Consider the following 23,975-nt stretch of genomic DNA (forward strand, 5'->3'; position numbering starts at 1 on the left):
TCATTCTTTAGGAAAAAACGCCAGAGTATTTATGTTATAAATGATTCCCAGTGGATAAAAGCTCTCTCTGGACCACCTTAATTGAAATAAGGCCCTTTGTTCTCTGGCTTCTGTTCGAACTGGAGATTTTGAGTGCTGAACCAAAGAGAATATGTGTGCCATTAAAGCTCCTAGCTCTGCTGCTTTGTCTTAAGGAATCATTAATAGAAAACATTAAGCACACTTTAAATGGAACCTTCTGCTTTGTTCCTCACATGCCCAAATCCATTATCTTACACACCACTGCCAGTGCCCTGACCTGTAGCTAGGTCTCCAAGATACACTTAAAACAGGTACTAAAGAGCATTTTACCACATCTATGCAAATACTTTAAATGGCCAGAATTTACATAATGGAAAAATTTCACAAGTTTCACACCCAGTTTTGAATACTCTTTGCAGGATCAAAAATGCTTTTCTTAAGCTCTTAAAATCACATGGGAGCACTGATTATATATCTGAGTACCAAATCACAGAGGGAAGCTGAAGAAAAACATTAATGCATGTGAGACAATGTGAAGGACTGAATGCAGAAATTCATTGATGCAAACAGACCTGAACAGGGGATCACTAAAGTAACAGTAGTGCTTCATAAATACAGGTATCAATCTGTGCAGATGTATTTTCGAGACACTTATAGTTATTATCAATTTAGTAATACTTACTATGATCTTACTTACACCTTAAGTGAGTTTGCACATTTCATGTCTTCATTCAGTCTCTACTGCAGCCAGTGTGAAGACATTTGCAGAGTAACGGGCAATTGTTCAATCCTTCGCTGATATTAAGGAGCAGTGCCTCCACCTCCAAATTTAGTGGGAATGCTATTTTGATTATGCTTCTTTGCCACACCTAATATAATTTTAGATGCCATTTCCTTTAATGTGGATTTTTAACATTTCTATTAAAGACTTGCAGACCTGATGGAAGAACATCAAGAGGAGTTAGCGACAATAGAGTCTATTGACTCAGGAGCTGTCTACACTTTAGCTCTGAAGACTCATATTGGAATGTCTGTGCAAACATTCAGATACTTTGCTGGATGGTGTGACAAAATTCAGGCAAGTGAATATGTAAAGGAAATGATCAATGGCAGTGCTTCTCTACACTTCTTTTTTGTTGTTATGCTTCTGAAAGAGTGCCAAAAAGTAGTAAAAGGAAAAAGTTACTTAGGGATCAAAAACTAAAGCAAAATTAGAATTTTACCTAGAATTGGTCTCCCTGTCAATACAAAAGGACAGTCCACCTCCAGCTGGAGAATATGGATTTAGAATGTGGCTCTAAATAGGGAAGAAATTAGCTGAGGTGTCACAGTGGATATGCTTGCTCGGTCAGCTCTTGGTTATTCATCAGGCAGAATGCCACTGTGCTCATTAAGCAGAGACTTGTGGTTTGCTGAAGTCTGACCAAGGCTGGTGAGTTTGCTTGATGGCAGAACGTGTGGCACACGTTCAAGAGTATTTCTTCCAGTATCTTTAAGACCAATCAAGAATAGCATCCAGCTTTTTTTTTTGTTCATCAGACCCTTGATTTATGTTCTCCCATACTTTTTTCAATCTGTGCTGTTATTTCACCCAGCTGACAATCAGGACTTGATTACAGTATCCACAGTAGGAAATCATACAGTAGAAGCATCTGTGCCCCTTTCCCTCATGCAAAAATGCTTGTGGTTTTGAAGCCTACCCTGTAGATTTCTGAAACATACTTACATGGCAAATATATTCGTAATAAAAATTAGAAATTGATATGAAGATCTGTCTCTTAGGGTGCTACAATTCCAATTAACCAGGCCCGGCCAAACCATAATCTAACATTCACCAAGAAAGAGCCAATCGGGTGAGTATCACTTTTTCTTCTTAGTGACAGATTTGACATGGAGAAAAGCCATTGAAAAGCTGCCATCAAATATGTAATCTTTCCCTGTTTTTCCCTTCCTGAAGTGTCTGTGCAATTATTATCCCCTGGAATTACCCACTGATGATGCTTGCATGGAAGAGCGCAGCGTGCTTGGCTGCAGGCAATACCCTTGTACTCAAACCAGCTCAGGTAAGAGCAAAAAGTAATATACAGATGGCCCAGATGTCCCTGTTTGGGGAGAATGATTTAGGCAATATAGGAGATTTCACCCATAGGTTGATCTGTCATATGTTGACTGTGTCATATATTTGAAAGTGCATTTGTAATAATACAAACTGCCATGGTGATAAAAAGTATCGATTGATTCCAATTCTGCTCCAGTGCTAATCTCATTTTCAAGAATGAAATTATTTTCTGTAAGAAGCCATTACTTCTAATAGGCCAATACTGTAAGAAGGTGAGTATTGTATCAAAACTAAGATGTTTTGAATGTAAAAGTTATCATCATGCATTTGATTAGAACAGAAGACCTAATCTAAATATTTCTACTTAGGTCACACCTCTGACTTCCTTGAAGTTTGCAGAACTCTCAGCTAAAGCTGGATTTCCTAAGGGTGTTATAAATATTCTGCCTGGTTCAGGTAAAACTTGAACTCATCATTTTTCTGGGAGAGGTCATGCTAAAACTGGTGAAGTCCTTCACCTTTTTGAAGATCTATTACATAGGTCTGTTCACAGGTACTAGGCTTGCCTCTTTTCATGCAGTGATTTCACATGTTTCCAGAAGAGAATTTGAAAAATCTGGCTTTAGTTAGTGGTAGGAGCTGTCAGCCTACACCCTTTACAAGTTCACACAGTTGACACAAACACTCTGGAAAAGAACGTATTACATGTTCACTTAATTGTGAAGCTTATTCATAGTCATAGGAATAAAGCTGTAAATATAAATAGGGATGTGATACTATATTTGATTTGTGATGTAAGCGCCTTCTGTGTTACAGTGCTGCTGCTGGAATAGTAAAAATTGTCCATGTATCATCCAGTTACACTGCTTTCCTCACTCTGATAGGTGGCTTAGTGGGACAGCACCTCTCTGAACATCCAGATGTTCGCAAAGTTGGATTCACTGGTTCAACACCAACTGGTAAACAGATCATGAAGAGGTACTCTCAGCAAAAGAATCATAAATAAACCCTGCTTAGTCTGGTTCTGAAGTACCTTACTAGATACTTTGTGCATGGAGCAGTATTGAAAAAGCATAACTATATATGGTTGTTTACCCCTCTATAAAGTCTATTAAGTCACTACCGGACAGTAGAGGTTTATACATTTTCACTAGTTATGATTCAAAGGAAATAATGGAAAATATATTAAAAAATGGGTTTATATGACTGTTTTGTATTTATATGACTATTTTTATTTTTTACAGTGCAGCTGCTAACCTGAAGAAAGTTTCTCTGGAACTTGGTGGCAAATCACCATTGATCATATTCAGTGACTGTGACCTTGACAGAGCCGTAAAAATGGTAGTGTTACTTTGAAGTAAAATTTATTCAAAGCCTTTGTGGTACATCCTCACAGTATTGCAATATTCTTCTTGACTTCCCAAAAAAAAAAAAACAACAAACCAGGGATCCTTTACATGAAAAACCTTGAGATCTGTTAGAAAACATATTTCTTTATGCCAGCACAGTTTAACTGTTCATGCTGCTCCAAAAAGGCAGTACTACAAGAAATATACATTAGAAATTACAACAAAACAAAGAATTGAGCTCCCTATTGCCATATAGTTTTTTGTTCATCAGTCGATCAATCAATCAGTCAATCAATCAATCAATCAATCAATCAATCATCAATTATCAATCATAATAATTTACCTTCCCTACCAGCCATATTGTGTTCAAAGTTCATAAATAAGATGTTGTGTTGGTGATATCCTTTAACATAAAGCATTAAACTTCTGGGGTCACAAACACTGCATACAACCTTAAGGGACCAGAATGGAGACTGGAGAATGGAGACAAAATGCATATAAATAATTATGGTTTTTTTCTTGATCAGGGTATGGGAGCCGTGTATTTCAACAAAGGAGAAAACTGCATTGCAGCTGGCAGGCTGTTTGTGGAAGAATCAATTCATGATGAGTTTGTTAGAAAAGTGGTAAGATATTTAAGGACTAAAGTTTAAGCATATGTTTTACTGTGGCAGAAGGACCCACTAGTTTTATAGACACTTGGGTTTTTTATTTTCAATTGCCTGTTTTCTCATTATTGCTTATGATAGTGCTTCTCAGAAACCTCTTACATGGTTAAAAGGAAGCATTGAAGGGAGATATTTGTACTAGTAACTAACAGATAACTGGCAGTTAAATAGATATTGTACCTTCAGTGATAGCTCATATTTGACTAGGAAAATAAATTTACAAATAATTACTGAGCTCAGGTCAATGTGATTGAAGAAGGCTTCTGTAAAGTCAAAAAAAAGGAATATGGGAAGCACAGCTAGAATAACACAAAGGTCGCTATTAAAATGCAATAGTTGCCATGCTGTGTCACTGGATAATTCATTCATTTTGTTTAAGAACAGGAAATCTCTGTCTTAAGTCATTTACCACTGGTAAAAGTTAACCTTTTACATGCCTATCTTAATAGCAGAAGAGAAGACACACAAGAACAAAGCATCAGAAACATTCGGAAGTAATTAGAGATTATGAAACAAAAGACAAAGCCTACTTTTAAAAAGGGAGAAGCTTATATCTAAGAATCCAGTATTTTCTTAGATTCAATCTTCATAGCACAAAAAAATACAGCATTCCAAATTTCTGATCACTTTAACAATATTCCTGTGTTAAGTAACTTCATTTTAATTGGGTAACCCATAGGTTGAAGAAATAAAAAAGATGAAAATTGGTGACCCACTTGACAGATCTACAGATCATGGTCCGCAAAATCACAAGGCACATTTGGAAAAGTTGCTGCAATACTGTGAAACTGGAGTAAAAGAAGGAGCTACTCTAGTGTATGGAGGAAGACAAGTACATAGACCAGGTAAAAGGCTTTCCAGAGATATTTACAACTTTTACAATTTATGCAAGAGCTGTCATGATTGTCTCAGCTGTATTTTGTGGAGTTGCAGTATCATGGGAACAATACCAGGTAAGCCCATGATACCACAGAGCTTTCAAATTTCATATTACGAGAAGCTGTGCAAATTAAGTATGAGATCTTTATTTAGATCTTACAATCTGTCTTCTTGTTGGGTAGCAAGAAAAACTCAGAGTGGCCTCTGTGACTTGCTGTTTCCTTGTCTTCCTGCTGTCAGAGTACAGGGTCTTCCCCCAAGGAGTCAGCTGGGCTGTGGCATGCAGACCTCCCAGCCTGGCAGGGAACAGCAAATGTTGTAACTGATGTACAGGCTATTCTTATACCCTTTTGTCTGCCATTTCTCTTGAAGTGCATGCATTTCCATTCATACTTCATTCTTACCTATTTTCTGTTTCAAGTTGCAAATTATTTATGACCTCGAAGCATGGGACAGAAATGGCCTGGACAACAGCAAACCCTTAAGCACTTTTACCATGCTCAATCCTCTCTTTAGGTTTCTTCATGGAACCCACTGTATTCACAGATGTTGAAGACCATATGTATATCGCCCAGGAAGAATCCTTTGGTCCTGTGATGGTCATCTCTAAATTTAAAAATGGGTATGTTCTTGTCTGGTTACTGTACCATTTTCACCCAAAGTGAAGAAGTAACAGCATACACGATATTTTGTTAAATCTTGTTAGACCAATCTGAATACCTAGTATTTAGTGAAACATTTTAATGAAGTTTGTGTGGTAATTACAACAGCTTGATCAAATTACAAAATGTGTATTTTACCCAGTGGAATTACTTATTTTTCCTTTTATAGAAGACTGCAGTGTTGCGTATTGTGTAACACTGGCACATTACTGTTGCAAATTAAAATTCCTCTATATATTTTGTAAACTGTCATTTCTAATATCTTTCATTCTGGATCATAAGAATTATTTGGCATACAGATGAGATTAACACCCTACATAGAAACTTCACATAAATATTTCCATCAGGTTTCATCTTCTGTAGTTTGATAATAAAGTTAAGAACCAGCCATGTAGATAACCCTTCACAGCCATAAATTCTGTAGTCTTAAGGAACTGCATTGAATTTTTTAAAGTTTTAAACTACTAGTGATTTTTGAAGCTGTATGGAGATGAGATGCAGATAGAAAATAGCTCTCTGGAAATAGTCTGAAAAGTTGTGTCTTGGATAGCAGTTTAAATTCCTTCTTTTATTCTGCATTAACTTGTAAAGTTGGAAAAATTTTAGCAAACTGATTCATCATCTGTTTTACAGGCATTTTTGCATTGCTCTAATTCCCAAGTTCTGCAGTAGCAACATTTCCCATGGCATTTCTCAGTGTAGATATTAACCTTTGAAAAGTGAAGTTACAAGCTTCTTGAGCTTGAAGCAAGGGTGTGAATTGCCATGGATCTCTCAGTTTGACACACAGATTTGTCCTTAATAAGTCATCTTTAAAAAAGCTCACTGGAGACAAAAGGCCATGGGAAACGTTGCTTCAATGCCACTGAAGGTAGACGGTTGCTAAAATTTGTTTATTTTACCTAGTTGCAATTAAATAATTTCCCCCATAGGGATGTCGATGGAGTATTGCAACGGGCAAATGCCACAGAATATGGCTTAGCTTCAGGAGTTTTCACAAAAGACATAAACAAAGCTCTCTACATCAGTGAAAAGCTAGAAGCCGGGACAGTTTTTATTAACACTTACAACAAAACTGATGTGGCAGCGCCATTTGGAGGATTTAAGCTGTCTGGCTTTGGGAAAGATTTAGGTAAGTTGTCTCCTTCCCTCATTTATTGTCTCAGAGTGCTAATCACAATGAAAGAATTACAATCCTTAACCCAATTCATCTCCCTCCCTAAATATTCCCACTTCAATACCTCCCATTCAGCATTTCCTGTACATTTGCTAAATAACACAGAATATTCCTCTCCAACTGCTCTGAGAGCAGACAAATAAATTACAGCTTTTAGAGCTCTGTACAGGCTACAAAAGGCTGTCAAGTAACAATGGTATTGGCCAAAATATTCTTTCCCTCAGACAATGCTAATTTAGGTTTCTGCTCTAAGTAAGAGCGTGGGAAACTTTTTTATACCTTAAAATGTCACCAAAATTTGTCAACAGACACAGAAAAAGATGCATTAAAAATATTCTCTTTTCAAAACAACTTTTTAGAAAAGTGAAGTTCACTCTGTCAAATAAGCCTTCCTTACTTGCTCTGGACAGAGCAAGCTTCATGGCAGAGAAAAAAGGAAAATCAAATTTCATTCACACAACAGATTTTTGCTTTCAGAATCTCTAAAGACATTTCCTGAAACCAAAATGAGTGATAATGTCAGGGAAAAAAAGATTACTGATTTTCACACAGCTTCTCTACCTCTGACCTTTAATAGAGAATCAAAGTTCATAACTACAACTATGAGCCCCTAATGGCCATCTAAAGGCTGCTACTGCTTGGGGCGCTGCTTGTTAAATCCAGTTCCTTTTTCTTCCACATCTTTTGGGTCTGGCTCCTTGTCAAACCAGGTCTGTAAATCACAGTGGGAAGGTAATTAGTTTCCATTGTTCCTTAAGGACTCAAATATTTGCTACAGTGTTTCAGATTTTTTCTTAATAATAGTTATGGTCTGACAAAATTCATTTAGCTGCTGTACTAACGGGTGAATATTGTGCTTGTGCAGGTGAAGAAGCTCTTCATGAATATCTTAGAACCAAAGCCATCACTGTAGAATATTAAAGTAACAGCTTCACTTTGGAAGCAGACTTTCAGCTGAGTTTGAATCCTGATTACTACACGAAGCGCTTGATACCACATCTATGATACGCTGTCTGCAGTGCTACAACCAAAAAACAAAGTAAAATACTCATTCCATGGATAAGTTTCTATAAATTAGGTCCAGATTTTAATCTGACAGACAATGGCTTTTTGAAATCACCCTGAAGTTATTTAAATTATGTAGCAGCAACAGTTGGTAGCTCAATTTCTCCCGTCAAACCCCCACCAAAACCCCCCAAAGAATATGGTTCAGTTTATGTTTTTTAAATAGAACTTATTCTAAGTTCTCACACACCTACTTAATATTTCTGTGACATAATGTTTACATGGTCATATTAAATCCCTAGTCATTAGGTTTTCAAAGTTGAACTAGAATATACTGATTATGCCATTTTTGCTATAAACTAGTTCAGGTTTTATGGTAGCAATTAAACACTCTGCTCTGGTGACTTTTCAGCAGTACAGAAAACCTTTGTGCCATAGGAAATAAATCAATGCAAGGAAGTGCACTTACTATGATCTCTGTATAGTACATACAGAGTTCAATATTGGTGTTAAACTATGCATATCAAGCTAAAGTTACTGAAAATATTTTCTACGTTTTTGTTGATAGAGAATGTGTGATCTGCCTACAGTTTGAAAGGTGGTTACATTAATGGATTAAAATCACATTTTGTGTCTGTGCACATGGACTGTAATCACTGTTTTCATACTGTATGATTATTACTTTGTATTTCACACTTTTGGGTTCTTTTTAATCTCTGGGAAAATGCTTTGTTAAATGACCAAGGTCAGATGTTGGCTTTCAAACTTTTTTCAGTTTGGAAGAAATTTTTTATGGATTGAGACCTTATTTAACTAAGCCGTTTAAGACTCCTTGCTCTTAGAATGCAAAAACACCCAAAGCTTCATTTATCTGTGGGCTGCTATTATAGGTAGCAGTCTGATTCTTTGATCCCTTCCCCTTCACTAAAATACTCCATGGTTTAATCAGTAAATCATGTTTCCATCTTATATTTGAGCCACATTGTAAAAGAAAGACTAAAATCCCTGTTATTTCTTACCACAAATACTACAGAAACAGGTATTAAAACTAGAACTTTAAGTACAGGATTCAAAATAAATGCTGTAAATAACTGTAGGTTTCAAGTAATGACATTAAGTTTATTATTTGAGCAAATACAGTATAGAAAATTTTACTTTAATGGTGAAGAAAATACGAAGTTCCTTTAAGAAACAATGACATCCAGGAGCATGACAGATACTTCTGAAATCCAGACTGATCTATAAAGTAAATGTAATAGCCCAAACCATTGTATTTGATCAATCCAAGGTAAATAGAAATGGGACACATTTTCACTGATTCTGGTTTCACAATTGTGTCAAGCCAACTTAAGTACAGGCCAGCTGAAAATTCATCTTTTCATCCTTCTGTCAGTGACAGTTAACAAAATGGAGATTGGAAACGTGGCACGGAAATTGGGGGATGAGAAATGTAGCTTAAAGCCATCTTAACACCCCAAAGGCAGCCCTGATCCTTTGAGTATGGAGGGTGTTTGCACGACAGCCAAAATGTTTTCCCAGAGGAGCCTGTAAGCTCCCCGTGCTGGTGTGGAGCTCAGTGCAGGCACACAGGGTAAGTAAAAGTAACCCTTTGCTGAACTCTCTGCTCATGGCTGTCCTTACCCAGGCTGGCTCACCTGGAAATGAGCTCAGCCACGGCTCCAGTGTTGAGCAGTTAATGCAATGCCATTAACGCAATGTAGACATACCTCTAGGGTACTTAAAGATAATGTTTAAAAGTAAAGAGAGTATACATAGAAGTACATGGAAAGCTTTTTTCATAGTTGATTCTTTCTTGCCCTTGAAGCAAAAACTTCTATCTTCCTGTAGAAAAAAGTCTTTCTTCAACAAAGCAACAGAACAAGAATTTTCAACTTTAAAGTGCCCCTTTACTCTAGATGTTTTTCTTGGTGTAATCTACTATGAAGTGCATTTCCCTGTTATTTGATGAATAAAATTGCACTTAATTCTTCAGAAACCCAGCTTTCCCCAGCCATGAGTGGATCCTGAACTCTCCACCATGTAAACTATAGCATTTCACAGGAACCTGAGAGATGCTACACTGGGAAACAAAGTAGTTTTAAGGGACAACTCTTTGAAGTGAGAAAACATGATTTGGTTGGTTTGGGATTTTTTAAAGTAAAATAAAATGGATTTACTCATTTCCTTTGCTGTCCAAAATTTCTATTTTGCCCTTTTCTCCCTTTTGTTTAGGAAACTTAATGTTGTCTACTGTCACTTCATCAATTACTGAGTCATCTTCATCAGATTCTGAGTCATCTTCTGAAGTCAGCAACTCTTCATCTATATCAGAATCACTCAGTTCAACTACAGCCACATTCTGGAAAAAAAAAAGATCTTGGTTTACACATTATATATACTACACACACACACACACAAACACACACACACACACACACACACACACACACACACACTACAGCACTTCTCTCACTGGAGTAAAACAAAGTAAACACACTAAACAGCCTGCTACCATAAGAAAATCGCAACCACAATAATAAAGACTTTTGTGTTTTCCTAAGGTTTTAGAAATATCATGAAGAGATTAATAAAAACTACTGGCCTATAGGAAATCTAAGGACATATTTATATCACTATCAAAGAAACAACTGAGTCAATAGCTGAACTCAGATTGTCTAAATCAGGTATTTAAACTGACAAGCAGCAGGCATCAAAACTAATTTTCAGTAAAAAATTCAAATTAAAATATTTAGTGTGTGAGGGGTCATAACAAAATTACAAACTCTTGTAATATATATATTAATATAGTTTATATCTTACAATGTAGTAGTATTCAGGGCACTACAACTACACTAAAATAACAAGCAGTTTAAACCACCAGAATATTTTTTAAAGAGATCTCATATATCCGTATTCAGAGCCATAATTTTTGATATCAGCTTAGCCAGAAGGCATTTAGCTGGGTGATGCACACATATCACCTTCAAAATTAAGTCTTCTTATATAAGCATGTGGCGGCAGCACTTCAGTTAAAACAGAAATAAAATATTTATGTGACTGCAAATAAATAGACAAATAGCAGCAAAAAAGGATCACAACAACACTAACAACTTTTCTAAACCCAAGATCTAGTCATTCCTAAAAATACCAACAGAGAAGAGCTGAAAGCCAGTTATTATTCTTACACTAAAGCCTTCTGTTATGCCTTACTAGGCCTTATATTGTCCAGTTTCTAAACATGGTCACCTAGATGACATTTAAAATACAATTTGTAACTTTTGGTTCAAAATTGTAGATTCAAAAGCATGTCTTATTCCAGTCTTAAACTGCTTTATTCCCTGTGATTAAATTCCGCAAGTATGATGGTAAAGACATCACAGAAAATGGTAATGACTTCACTTTATCTATCATATTATTCATTCTAAGATCAGAGTTATTTTAATCCCATCTAGATTGATGTTAAAATAAAAAAATATATTTACCATTTCTATAACTTTTTCTGTTTCACTGTCTAGATGTTCAATATCAAACTGATGAGCGGGTGCTGTTACCATTTTTCTTTTCAGTTCATCATTTGCCTGGGCCAACTGTGGTAAAAAGCTCTGTACTTGGTCCAAAACTGAAAAGAAACAATTATCATATATATATATATATATATATATATATAGTCAAAGAGATGCTCGTTAGTATTCACATTTATACCTCAGATATTATCCTTTCTAACAGATTCCATTTCAACTGTAATTTCCAGTTGTCTACAATAATTAAGTCTAGACTGAAGGTCTCAAAGATGGAAAAATTAGCTGTAGCAGATGCCATGACAGACTAGGTCAACATAATTAACAAAAGAAACTCTGAAATTAAGATAGGGGAAGAGAGATGGAAGCTCCAGGTTGAAGTATAAAGCACTTATCCTCTCCAGCTCCAGTGGGACACCACAAGAATTTTAATGTAATTACTAGAATTAGGAGAACCACACTCATAACCCTTCCTTGGAGGAAGACAATATTTTCACCTCCAGAATTTCTTCAAATAAACTGCTCTACACATGCAGATGAGCCAAACACTAGTTTTCTTTCTTAAAAAAGAGTTACTACTTCAGGTGAGCTCCACAAAGATCTAACAGGTATAATCTATCTTTGAAACACTGTCATCTTTGTAGAGACTTTTATCCAACAATGAATTTGATGTAACAATCTTTGAATTTCAGCTCAATCACAAAACATAAAATAATTTGACAGGAGTCCTTTTTAAATTAAATGCTTTATTACAACAAATACATCATACTGAGAAATTACTTCTAAAAAAGAGAAAGGAGACCAAGCAACAGCTCCGTACTAGGAAAGAACAATCTGTCCTTAAAACTTAGAGCTGTAATACCTAGCATTGCAAAGTCTAATTTTGCAGCAGCAGCAGTTATGTGACTCACCAGTGGGACATGGAACCGTAATGACAGGAGGACCTACCACCTCTAGAAAGTGAACACAAAAGCTTCTCCCTTTTCAAGGAAAGCACCGCTGCAAAAGTTGCATCACAAATGTTACCTACTACTTCACACAATACCAGGGACAAACTCCTCCATACTTACCATTGCTCCTTGGCACCTTAACCGTCTGTAAAGTTGTGGCCTTCTTGCCGCTACATTTTGAATTAATCAGCAAAATGTCTTTCAGCCCTACAAACAAACAAATGAGTATTGAAGTGCTTAAGCTGACAAGTTCTCCATAACTGCCATCTGCTTTTGCTGCTCTTGGAAGAAATATTAGGCTACACAGGCCAGGGGTCTCAGCCTGCAGGTCACCTTTCACACACTCCCTGAGTTTAAGCTAAAGTTCCTTAAGAAGTTTTTGAGACAAATTTTGATTAAACTAGAGTTATAACGCATAGAAAAACAACCTCCAATTCCCCTCTGCAAGGCACGGTGAGGTGGGATCTGAGGAGTGCCGGTCGCACTGATATAAATCCCGATGCCAATGACTATGGGCAACAACCCAAATGTATGCCAGGGAATTCGGCATTAATTATCCTTATTATCCTTATGACCACCAACGGAGCCATCCTCCCGGTATCATTGATTAAAGCGCAGCGTTCGGTCTTTTTAACTTTTTTCTTTGTTCTCAAAAAAACGTCGTCACGACTTCCCATAGCTTAACGTGGATTTCCCCGCTTATTTACTCAGCATTACCCCTCCCCGGGAGGGCAGCTCTTCAATACACGCGGGATGCAATCACCAATGGGTCACCGGCGGCCCAACGACCCCTCCCTCGGGTTACCTGGCCGAGCCGAGCCGAGGCCCGGCTGGCTGCAGGCCAGTGCCGGACTCACCTGACCGGGGCCGCACGTCCAGTAGCTCCCGGGCCGCTGCCGGCCCCACCGCGCCGCCGGGCCCCGCCATGCGCCCGCCCACACGGAAGTGGAGCGGCCCCCGTGCTCGGCGACGGCTCGCCCCCTGCCGGGCGGGAGGAACAGCGGCGCTGCCGCCCTTGCGCGACAGCGGGGACAAGCGACGCGGGGAGGTCGTCGTGACACGGACTGGACCTCCTGAAACACAACAAGGGCAAAGGCAGGGGGGCAGCGGTGTCCTGGCGTGCATTTGGAAGGGGATGCCAGCAGGTTGAGCTTGGTGGTCCTGCTCCTTTGCTTAGCCCTGATGAGGCACATCTGGAGGGCTGTGTTCAGTTCTACGCTCCTCAGGACAAGAGGGATATGCAGCTCCTGGAGCGGGTCCAGCGGAGGCAACAACAGTGATTAAGGAACTGAAGAATCTCTTTAAGAGGAAGGGCTGAGGCAGCTGGAGGCCTGTTTAGCTTTGAGAAGAGATGACTGAGAGGAGATTTCATCAGTGGCAAGAGTGACAAGAGGATGGAACTGGGCTCTTCTTGGTGGTACCAAGACACAGGACAAGAGGCAGAAACTGATGCCCAGGAAGTTCCACCTGAACATGAGGAAGACCTTCTTTGCTGTGCAGTTGACCACACACTAGAACTGTTGCCCAGACACATTGTGGAGTATCCCATACTGGAGATATTCAAGAACTGTTTGGATACAATTCTGTGCAAATCCTGCTTAAGCAAGGAGGTTGGGCCAGATGATCCACTATGGTCCCTTCCAACCTGATTGATTCTGTGATTTGGGACAAAAAGTCCATCCCATTACCACGAAGAGCCTGTGGAACCAATCTGCCAGCAGGTAACATCACTTGAATGCCTGCCAGTAGCTGCTTGTCTCTCAAAACGCTCCCATTTTCATTTTCAGAATTTTTGATAAATAAACCTAAAATTAAATATCAGAGCCTAAGGGAGTTTTAATCATCCTTAGGAAAAGAAACTTGCACAACCACCAAGTTCAGCTGACATTAACAGCCTGTTATTCAGGATTTCTTCTGCAATCTCTGTCCTTATCTATCCTTATCTGTTCTGCAGTTTCTGTCCTTTCACATCTAGACAATATGAAAACTGCAAAAAGAAAACTGATTGGTTCATAAGAAACAAGATAGGAAGTCCAAGATGACAATGAGAATAAATAGTAATCAGGTAAGTGGTGTTTATAGGCCTTCAATGCAAAGGACAGAGGAAAATGACAAAGGAAAAAACCCAACCACACAACCACCCAGATCCCAGTATCTTGGAATTAACATGAGAAAAAGAAGCGAACCTCTGCAAGGCCTCAAGCAAGAGACCATCCTGCTGTTTTCCTGACAGACTGTCCCAAACAAGTGTCCTCTGCCACTTCCCCAGCCCACCCAAAGTGCCAGGTGTATTCCACTGAATTTGCTACCTGCACCTTTTCTCCCCAGCTGCACTCCAGAATTTCCATTTCCCAGAAAAATCCCATTGCTAGCTTTAATGACTGAAAAAATCTTAAGGGCTGAGGTTTTTGCCTTGGGCCTCAAAAGTGAGTCTTTCTGAATTTGTACACAACCCAAAATAATAGTGTGTGAACCTCAAACAATATATTTCATCCATGGGTATGATGTGATTTCCATGGAGGGTGGGGCATAATGCTGTCAAGGAACCTGTAGTAGCAAGTGATGAAGTGATTGCTGAAGATAACTAGACATTGCCAAAGATAACCAGACAAGCAATTAGAAAAGCCAGAAACAGCACCCCTAGGTGCTATTGCCAAACCTCAGGTTTACAGTCTTACCTGTTGGCAACAACAGCAGATGTGATCTTTATCTGATTAGTAGGGTAACCCATCTAAGTATCCAAGCTGTCTAAAACCTGAGCTCACACAGGCCATGGATATATAGGTTGGTACTACGGTAGGGAAGCTATGGTATCTGGAGCCCAAATCCCCAATACAGGCTTGAGCCAGCTGAATTATTAGCTCTGAAGTTTGGGCTTCATTCATTTAAGTGGTATTGATGTGAACGTTCAAGCCGATCCTGTATGTTTCACTCTCATAGTGCAGAATAATTTGGCCCCAGTCCTGCAAATACATTTTGCCACCGCAACTAGCTCCAGTTTACAGCAGACATTTGGTGACTTGCCAGTGCTGTCTTTTTTTCTCTCTGTAGAAAGGAAAAGGGATGCTGTGGGCTTGGCTGTTATCACCATCATTAAATCTCTTTTCATCCTCTTTTTCTTTCTTCCCTTTCACCTTCCAGTTAAGGCATCCTCACCACTTCAAAGTGTTGAGCAATAATTGAGGAATAATACTAGTACTGATAATAAATGCACAAATTTAGCTGGCTTGACGGTTTCAATGTATTAATGTAAAGTGTCAATATTAAGTATTTTGCAAAACAGGAGTCCAGCAAGGCCTTGGCTCCATACTTAGTTAAACACAGGCAGTTGATGTCAAGGGATGAACTCGCAGACTGACATGCTGTTTGCAGGGTGTACAGTCCAGTTGGGCAAGAACAAGGATATTCCAACTGACCCAAACACTTTACAAAATTGGATTCCTGGGGAAGCTGCTTTTTGCCATCTGGCAGGAAAGAGCGACAGTGTCCTGGTAGCTGGCAGCCAGTAGTCAGTACAAAAACGGCGTTTACCTGTGCTACGGCCAAGAAAGCTTCTGCGAGTGGAAGCAAAGGCACTACCACCGCCGGCGCTGCCTGGGGAGCGCTCTGGCGCTCCACTTCCTAGAGCTTTGTTTTCCCGGCTGCGGAGCACCAGCCGGGCCCTTGCGGAGGCAGCGCGGCAGGGGTGCAGATTCGTCCCCCGCCACCGCCGAGGGGCCCGTAGGACGCAGTGACAACGGGACGCCGGAGGATCTCGCAGCGGGGGCAGCGGGTGTCGGGCAGCGGGGGTTCGCCCCGGAGGCCAGGCTGAGAGTGACCACGGCCACGACGCCCCATCCCGTCTCGTTCCACGAGCGACGCGGAGCAGCGGCCGTTCAGCTCCTCCCTCCCCCGCCCAGCGACGACTCGGAGCGGCCGGCGGCGGCGGCTCTGCGCATCACGGGCCACATCATCGCGGGGGCCGCTCGGTTCCGCGCCTGCTCAGTGGCGGCGGCGCTCACCTAGCGGAGTTGTCACCGCCGCCTGCTGCTCCTGCCCCGCCGCAGCGATGGAGCGCAACTCCGCCACGCTGCCGGCACCGCTGTCGCCCAGGTGAGGGGAGGGCGCGGCCCGAGGGGGCAGCGCGGGGAGCGAGGGCAGCGGGGCTAGGCGGGCCGGTGACCTGCCGCCCCGGGCCGGGGGAGGTGGCGGGGCCGCGAGTGACAAAAGTTTCCTGGCCAGTGACGGAGCCCCCCGAGCGCCACGCCGGCCCGCCCCGATGCCAGGGCACCCAGGGCTGGGGGCCACTCGGTGCCGCCCGCCTCCCGCCCCGGCCGGTGTTCCCGGGTGCCGCGGGGTTCTCTCTCCCCGTGCTGTGGGCCCTGATGCTCCCGCCCGCCCTTCTCCCGCCCCCGCAGCTGCCCCCCGGCGCCGGGCGGGCCGGTGTCCTTCGTCCGGAGCGCAGATGCTGCTGCGCGTTTGGCCGCCCGCGCCCCGGTACCCTGCACTCCTCAGAGCTCCGCAGCGCGTTTCATCATGTGCCCGTAATTATTCGCTGCTCCAGGTAGCCGGGACAATGAGCCTTTTCTTCGGTTTCTCTGTGCTTGCACAAGACCTGCCCAGCATTCCCAGTAGCCCCTATTCCTTCGCACTCTTTACATCCGTATGTGCAGACAGTTCTGTTCCCACGGTTGTACCCATAAAAATGTGCCAGATGGTCACCGCAGATGCATCGCTAGAACCTCTACCTGAACAGCACATGTATAGACTTCAACGACCATCTATTTTTTGTTTACAAACGTTAATTAATGTGTAATTAGGCATAATTAACATGTGATGGCACATTTAGTCTCTTTCCATATTTTCTGACAAAACATAGAAGATTTTGTGATTTATTCTACTTCACTTTCTACTCTCTCGTTAATTCTCAGTTAACTTCAGGTTGTAGCTGTCTATTTCTGTAGTTTCACTGAATGCTATAATTTCTGCTTCCCCTGGCCCACTGTCCAGGATATAGTTGTGTGTCTTCTTCAATCACATTTGAATCTAAGTTATACACCACACTACAGTATGTGGATCTTATAAAATAAAATAATTGTTTAGTCTTTAGGAAGAGTCCTAGCAATGTATAGAATACATGCCTAGTTATCCTCACTTTACCAGTTTAGTAATGTGGGTAAAAAGATGAGAGCAGATAGGATGATCTGTTTTGGCAGCAGTCCCTACATCTACTGCCCTAAATAACAGTGTATAATTTTATTTTCAAATATCTGTACTATACTATCCAGAAAAGCAATAGGAAGTCTGTATCCTAGTGCCTGAGTTAATAAGTAATTAATCTCTCCTTGATGATGGCAGTAGAGACCTGTAATCAGGATCCCAAAGTGTAGTTAGGATTCATCCTGGTAAGTACTTTTTGTTACTTAGAGGACTGCATTAGCTCTCACATTTCATACTTACCCACCTGCTTTTGATGGGCTGAAGGATGTGATTTGCCAGGTGTTTTTCATGCTGGTATTCCATTTGGGTCATTTTACAATCAACCACATTTCACAGCCTTGCTGCTGTGTTTTGACTCTGTTATGATCTTTTCTAGATGACTTGCCTTAAAAGTGCAGAGTCAAACCAAGTCTTTTTCTCTCAGTTGCTTTTCTCTTCCTCAGGGCCAAAATTGAAAGCTGCCTTGTTCAGGAAGTGGAATGCAGCAGTCTCAAACTTGTCTGAAAACTGAGCCTGAGGGTGGCAGGTCATTCAGTGCCTTACTGTCAAGAAGGCATCTGGAGGTTCTTTAGTCTGTTTTTTTCCTCTTATTTGTTTCTTTTGCTGTTAATTTAACCAGCAACTGCCATACAATAAACACAGTGTTAACCAGTTTACTGCATAGTACTTAAAAATGGTATGCAATGGTCTTATATCTGCCTTGCATGCAACATTCATTGATTTTCAGCATGTTTTGCAGCCTTTTGCACACTACCCTCAATATCTGGCATAAGTAACCTTAGCTCAGTGTACCACTGAAACTGTTGGTTTCCAGATTGTGTGGAATGGTTGATGATAATGATGATAAGCCTGTTTACTCTCTGTAATGCTGAGGTGATATGATGTAGCATTCCCTTTCTACTGGTATGCCCACTACACTAATATAAATGATTAGCCATGGCTGTGATAAGGGTGTCAGTGTGATAGTGACACTTGTATTTATACACAACTCAATAGTGGAGAAGAGTCATGCAGATCCCTGTATCACCTGTTTTCTGAACTTAAAGAATGCCCCCAAAACCTCACATTTCCAGCTTTACAGAATCTCAGAATCGCTGAGGTCAGAAGGAATCTCAGCAAATTTTCTATTCAGCCACGTCTGCTCAGTGTAGGGTCAAGAAGAATAGGTTTCTTGGGGCCATGTCCACTTTGGTTTCAACTATCACCAAGGATGGAGTCTCCAGAACTTTTTTGAACCTGTGTTCAGCCACTGTCATGGTAAAAACCCCCAGCTTTTACTTATATTCAAGTGCATTTTCCAGTGTTTCAGTTTGTGCCTGCTATCTCTCATCCTTTCAGTGAGAAGAGTCTGGTTTCACCTCTAAAGACACAAAAAGAGTCTTTCATGCCAAGGAATAATCCAGCTTCATTTTTGCTTATTATGGCAAAATATTCAAGTTCAGTGTTTCATTAGCATTTCATATTACTTTTCTAAATCCCTTTCCAAGGCTTGTTCTTGTCCTGAGAGGCACTTCTCAGACAGGCATGTTTACAGAATTGTATTTTATTGTGGGCTGCCTAGAAGTGCAGTGTAGAGATTATTAATGCTGTAAAAAAATGTTGGCAACTTTTAGGAAAAACAAGTTTCAACTGTGGTGTGATTAGCTTCCCATGAAAGCCCTCAGAATTATTTAGATAGAAGTTATCTTTTGGTTTTGTTAGCCAAGCTCTGAAAGAAATCCTAAATTTCCCTAGACCTAAACTTTGGTAAGTATTTGTTTTAGCCTGTCATAATGTTTACTCTACAGAAATTTCATGCTTGATTCTTCCTCCTTCCCCTTTTTTTTTGAAGGTTCTTAAAAGGTCACAATGATTTATTGTGTTCATGCTTTAAATGAATTGTTGGCAGTCTAATATCTATCTGATCAAATTTAGCTGTAGAATCTGGTCCCTTAATCCTGCTAATGCTAGATGTTCTTTAAACCAAGAGGAAGTAAAGAAGAAGCATTTTCTTTCCCATGCTCTTGAGAACAGCATTATAGGTGTGTCTGGAACAATTCTTTGGGAAAAGAAAATTCTTTGGGCAATAGTGAAGAGAGTTCTTTGAGCTTCTTCCTGAACAGTTGAATTTTTTTGGTCATTTGGTCTTTCTCAGATGAAGCAAGCCAATCAAAGGTGAAGGATGGAAAAGTGTCATAATGATCAGGTGTTCAGTTTAATAGCTGAAGTACCTGAGATCTTTCTAAAGCAGCTTTGCATTTCCAAAAGTCAGCATCTCTCCCATTTTGTGGTCCTGTTTTCTACAGCATTTATTTCTTCCTGTCCATCACATACACTGTCTCCATGTGTATTTTTTAAATAGCTGCATGCATTGTATTAACTCTTATAGGTAAAATTTGCTTGCTGTCTTTCGGATTGCCAAGTGTTTCATTTTTCAGGAATGCATCTTCAGTGAATAGCAGCGTATGGCTGTATTTGTTATTTGTTTATGTTTACAGAACTATTTGTTTTTGTTTGTGTATGCATGCAGGACTGAGAGAAAGAGGTGGGTAGTACACAGGAATTGTTATGTGCTATGAAATATATGAAGGAAAAGAAGAAACTATTGAAAGTACATACTTAGGAAACAATATGGAAGAGGGAATAATTATTTTCATAGTTTGGGCATAACTCATCATTTTGCCTGTAGGGACAAAGACAAGGTGTCCTTTCATTTCTTATGTAATATGCCAGCTATGATAAATCTGAGGCTGCTTCCTGACTTCTCAAAGGATCATTGTCTCTCTTCTCTTTTTTTTTTTTCAGTACTTCATCTTTTTCTGTAACCTCCAGATTATATGTCAAGAAACCAGAACCACTTTTCTCCTCTTTTTACAAAGACGGGGAAAGAGATTTTTGAGATTTTAACTGCCTTTTCTTCATATGAATTACTCAAGCAGAGCTTGCTTTTTTAGCTCTCCTATCTTTTCTAGAGAGCACAACAACATAGGCATTTTTCTTGTTAATGATAAAGCTTCTCAGGAAGCTCTTGTTCTTCCTTAGAGCAACACAAACAACAAGGTTTCCTGCATCTTGTATTTTCAGGGGTACAAAATACCCCTGAAAATACAGCAGTTATTAGCACCTTGTAACTTAGGATGAAAATATTGCACCAGATGATATTTAGAAAATAATTTTTGTTGGAACACATGTTTAGAAATGAGTTACATTTAGTTACATTTAGAAGGGTTTGTAGTTATCTTCTCTCTGTATGCTCTGAAGGAACAATTATTCTTTACTGTATATTATACTATACAATACTTTTCCAACCTAAACAATTTTATGGTTCTATGGTTTTCAATTTATCTTCTTAAATTCTCATTTTCCAGCATTTATCACTACATTCACATTTTGTCATTCTAAGTCTTTGTGGAAGGAAAAACATAAAAGCCTGTCTTCCAAACTGCTTTGTACTATTCAATTGCTATCCATCAATGCTAGCCCTTCTTCCATTTGGAACTTGACCAAATAATTTTTCTGTTCCTTTTTTTTCCTTTTAAGTATGATTTCTATTTCTTAATACTTTCTTATATTAAATGAAACCACAGTCTTATCAAAGGATTCGTTTCTTAAAAAAACCCCAATAAAATATAAAAATTTTAAACGAGAGCAATCTGTATGTTAAAAAAGATATGGATAATTAACCCAAATATTTTTGGCCAGAGTTCCAGAGCAGTGAATAATTTCCATGAGTCACTGGTCTAGCACTCTGGTGATGCGACTGGAGGACATATGGGAGAAACTGCAATGAGCCAGACTAAAGCTAAAGCTTTCAGAAAATTTTTCCAATGCATTTTCCTGGGACTGAAGTGAAATCCTTCAATTTCTTCTTCTTGTTCTGGCTTTCTGTAGCACTTAACAGAGCACCATTTTGACCTCTTGGTAGAACTGCTCTGGGATAGCAGCAAAAGTTGTTTTGTTATTCATAATTAAAGGGTATGGAAACCAGAATTGAGGCCTAGGAGTTTGTTATGCACTGAAATGGAAAGAGTCAACAAAGAACAATCTGCTAGAGTGGCAAAAGATTGCAGGAATCTTGGTTACTTAAATTCCTCTCTTGGTCTTGTGGAAAAAAGATTGCTGTTTCTTGCCAAACTTGGCTTCTTTCTAGATCAAGTCATACATTGTCATTTTTAAAATATTTGTTTTTTGGTCAATGCTCCCTAGGATAAAGCAAATGGTAGAGGGAAAATCGTCATGTTGCTTCTGAGTCTTTTCACTCAAAAAACCCAAATCTAGTAGTTCTGTGAGCAGCAGAAATTTTGAAGTGGACTTGCTCTGGCCATATTGGAGTCAGTTATCCCAGCTAATGTTTGAAGATGCTTGGCAGCAAAGGCACAAACTTGGATCTCTTACAAGGCTATTAGTTGTTAAAAGCTTTGGCATCTCCACTTCCTGTAAAGTCTGTCTGAAATTGCTCTAAAAATACTGGATGACTTAAAATCTTTGAAACAGAGGGAAAGGAAGTATAGGAATCATAACATAAAAGATATGATCATAGGAAGCTGAGTTTCTTAGGAAATGCAGATTAAAAGTCCTCCGGTTCTAAAATATTTTCATTTCCTGCAGTCTGTAAAATGTTTTCACAGCTTTGCATAGATACAAAGCTGTGTGGAATTGTGTTAACCTACGTCATACTGGTGCAGTCTCGCTGACTATTGTTTCTCTGTTTATGCCAATCATTTACTTGTATTTATGGAATTTAGTAATAAATACCAAAGTCAGCAAAGCTTTGAGTCAAATTAGAACTGTTCTTTTAGTAAATTGCTACAATTATTACCACAACATGAAGATTGAAGAAAAGGAAGGTAAAGTGGCTTCTGATGGAGGGAATGTGAAATGACTTGAGACTGTCGGTATATCATTGTTTATTTTCTTACCATGATGGAAATGTCAAAGTAGAAGCAACATCACCTTAAATCATGGTAAACAGAAAACAGAAAAGATTGTGATCTGAAAAACTAAACCAATGTCTCATGTATTCTGTAGAGTTAAAATATTTTAGAAGTAAATAGATACTTTCTACTTTTTTTGCAGATCCAGTCTTGCTTATGGAAATGTTGAAGATTTGAGAGCAATGAAAAAACACTTTTGCTTGCAGAAAATGAATATTTTGGTCCACGTGTAAGTGTCGCATTTGGTGACTCACCTGCAAAATTTCTTGGCTGACATCTGAAGAACAAAGTGCTTTTCAACCTGTACTTCTGTAGCACTATGACTAACTGTAAAGGCAGATCTACCATCTCCAAAACAAATAGCAAAGTCCATGACAGAGAAGGCTTTGTAAACTGGACCATAAATCTTAATACAATTCAGTCTGATAAATTTTTGAGGCTGCTTTTAAGTATGGTTCCTGTTCTTTACCAAATAAACCAAGAGGAAAGACACAAAAAGGTGAATGGTGTCTGGCAAGATGGATTGCAACCAGCAGGACACAATTTCAGTGTCAGGTCTGAGCAACATACAGCGTACCATCACTTCTCAGAAGCAAGCTTTCATGGTAGCAGTGAACACAGCCCATCCAGTTGTAGCCCTAAATATGATGGTTTTGCCAGTTACAATTACTGTGATGGAATGGACACTTCAGAAACAGATGCCATGTTGCAGGATGACACTCTCTCTAGTGACAGTAATGAGGATATCATTGTGGAAGGAAGTAGAAAACAACCCAAAGAATCGAGTAGTATTATGGCACTGCAGATACTTGTACCTTTTTTGCTGGCAGGGTTTGGAACTGTTTCTGCTGGCATGGTTTTGGATATTGTACAGGTTGGTATTTGCTTTGTAAGACTTTTTTAACAGGTAGTCTGTTAGGTCTGTAGTTCTAACGAGACATTTTAGATGTCTGCAATATTGAGATGTAATTAGGTCTGTGTGTGGTTCTGCTACTATGAACTTACTAAAAACGTTTGAAATACGCACAATATTTAAACAGAAATACTATACAGAAATTAATCTGTGTGGATTTCCCCACATTTTGGTTGTGCCTCGTTCAGATGTAGGAATTTCTTTATCTACACTTAAAGAGTTTACAACATTAATTAAAATAGGAGGAAGAGGTGACAGTCTTTGTCACTCAAAATCTTGAGAAAGTAAAAGAAGCTTGGACTTCAATTAGTTGCAATGGAAAGAGACTTTGTTACCTCAAAAAAAAAGGTAAATAAAATTTCACTTACAAATTTTACTGCTTCCTTGTGCTGTTTGACACCAGTCTGGTGCTTTGTTCATGTACATCTTACAAATTTATTCTTTGTACAGGTGTTTTAATTGAATCCTTTTATTTTCATTAAAATAATAACTTAAATTATTGCAAATCCCTGAATAAAAAGACAATTCACAGTTTTGTTAGTTTAGTTAGAGTTGGTAAGTGATGACAAATTAAATACATGTGTAGACAAGACATACCAAGTAGCATAGCACTTCAGTGCTGAGAACTTGTTGCACAAAAAATGAAAATAATTTTCTTTAAA

At 39.4% G+C, this 23,975-nt stretch overlaps 3 protein-coding genes across 7 annotated transcripts in view; 2 read left to right on the top strand and 1 right to left on the bottom strand.

The window, feature by feature from the left end:
* ALDH1L2 (aldehyde dehydrogenase 1 family member L2) overlaps positions 1–10,000 on the top strand; it is a 31,756-nt gene extending 21,756 nt beyond the window's left edge. Inside the window, exons 13-23 of the mRNA XM_009086406.4 lie at positions 949–1,099; positions 1,804–1,874; positions 1,979–2,084; positions 2,449–2,536; positions 2,965–3,058; positions 3,325–3,421; positions 3,957–4,055; positions 4,777–4,942; positions 5,493–5,598; positions 6,571–6,770; positions 7,681–10,000. Of these exons, the coding sequence (XP_009084654.3) occupies positions 949–1,099; positions 1,804–1,874; positions 1,979–2,084; positions 2,449–2,536; positions 2,965–3,058; positions 3,325–3,421; positions 3,957–4,055; positions 4,777–4,942; positions 5,493–5,598; positions 6,571–6,770; positions 7,681–7,736 (1,234 nt within the window). The 3' untranslated portion in view covers positions 7,737–10,000. The remainder of the gene's footprint in view (positions 1–948; positions 1,100–1,803; positions 1,875–1,978; positions 2,085–2,448; positions 2,537–2,964; positions 3,059–3,324; positions 3,422–3,956; positions 4,056–4,776; positions 4,943–5,492; positions 5,599–6,570; positions 6,771–7,680) is intronic.
* NOPCHAP1 (NOP protein chaperone 1) lies at positions 8,913–13,428 on the bottom strand. Its single transcript, XM_009086405.4, has 4 exons — positions 13,146–13,428; positions 12,409–12,495; positions 11,303–11,439; positions 8,913–10,179 (listed from the first exon to the last, which is right to left on the bottom strand). The coding sequence occupies exons 1-4, from the start codon at positions 13,411–13,413 to the stop codon at positions 9,994–9,996; spliced, it is 678 nt and encodes a 225-aa protein (XP_009084653.4). The 5' UTR covers positions 13,414–13,428; the 3' UTR covers positions 8,913–9,993.
* Positions 13,429–13,568: 140 nt separating this feature from the next.
* The window catches only part of SLC41A2 (solute carrier family 41 member 2), a 43,596-nt gene continuing 33,189 nt past the window's right edge, over positions 13,569–23,975 (top strand). For 4 of the 5 annotated variants that reach the window (XR_007780300.1, XM_050986116.1, XM_050986122.1 and 1 more), the window contains exons 1-2: positions 13,569–16,380; positions 22,543–23,274. Coding sequence is in view for 3 of the 5 variants with exons in the window: in XM_050986116.1 (XP_050842073.1) it covers positions 22,720–23,274 (555 nt within the window). In the remaining 2 variants the exon portion in view is untranslated. The remainder of the gene's footprint in view (positions 16,381–22,542; positions 23,275–23,975) is intronic. The other variant, XM_050986135.1, reaches the window with a different exon arrangement.

Source organism: Serinus canaria, chromosome 1A (genome assembly GCF_022539315.1).
Source record: "Serinus canaria isolate serCan28SL12 chromosome 1A, serCan2020, whole genome shotgun sequence".
NCBI lineage: Eukaryota > Metazoa > Chordata > Aves > Passeriformes > Fringillidae > Serinus > Serinus canaria.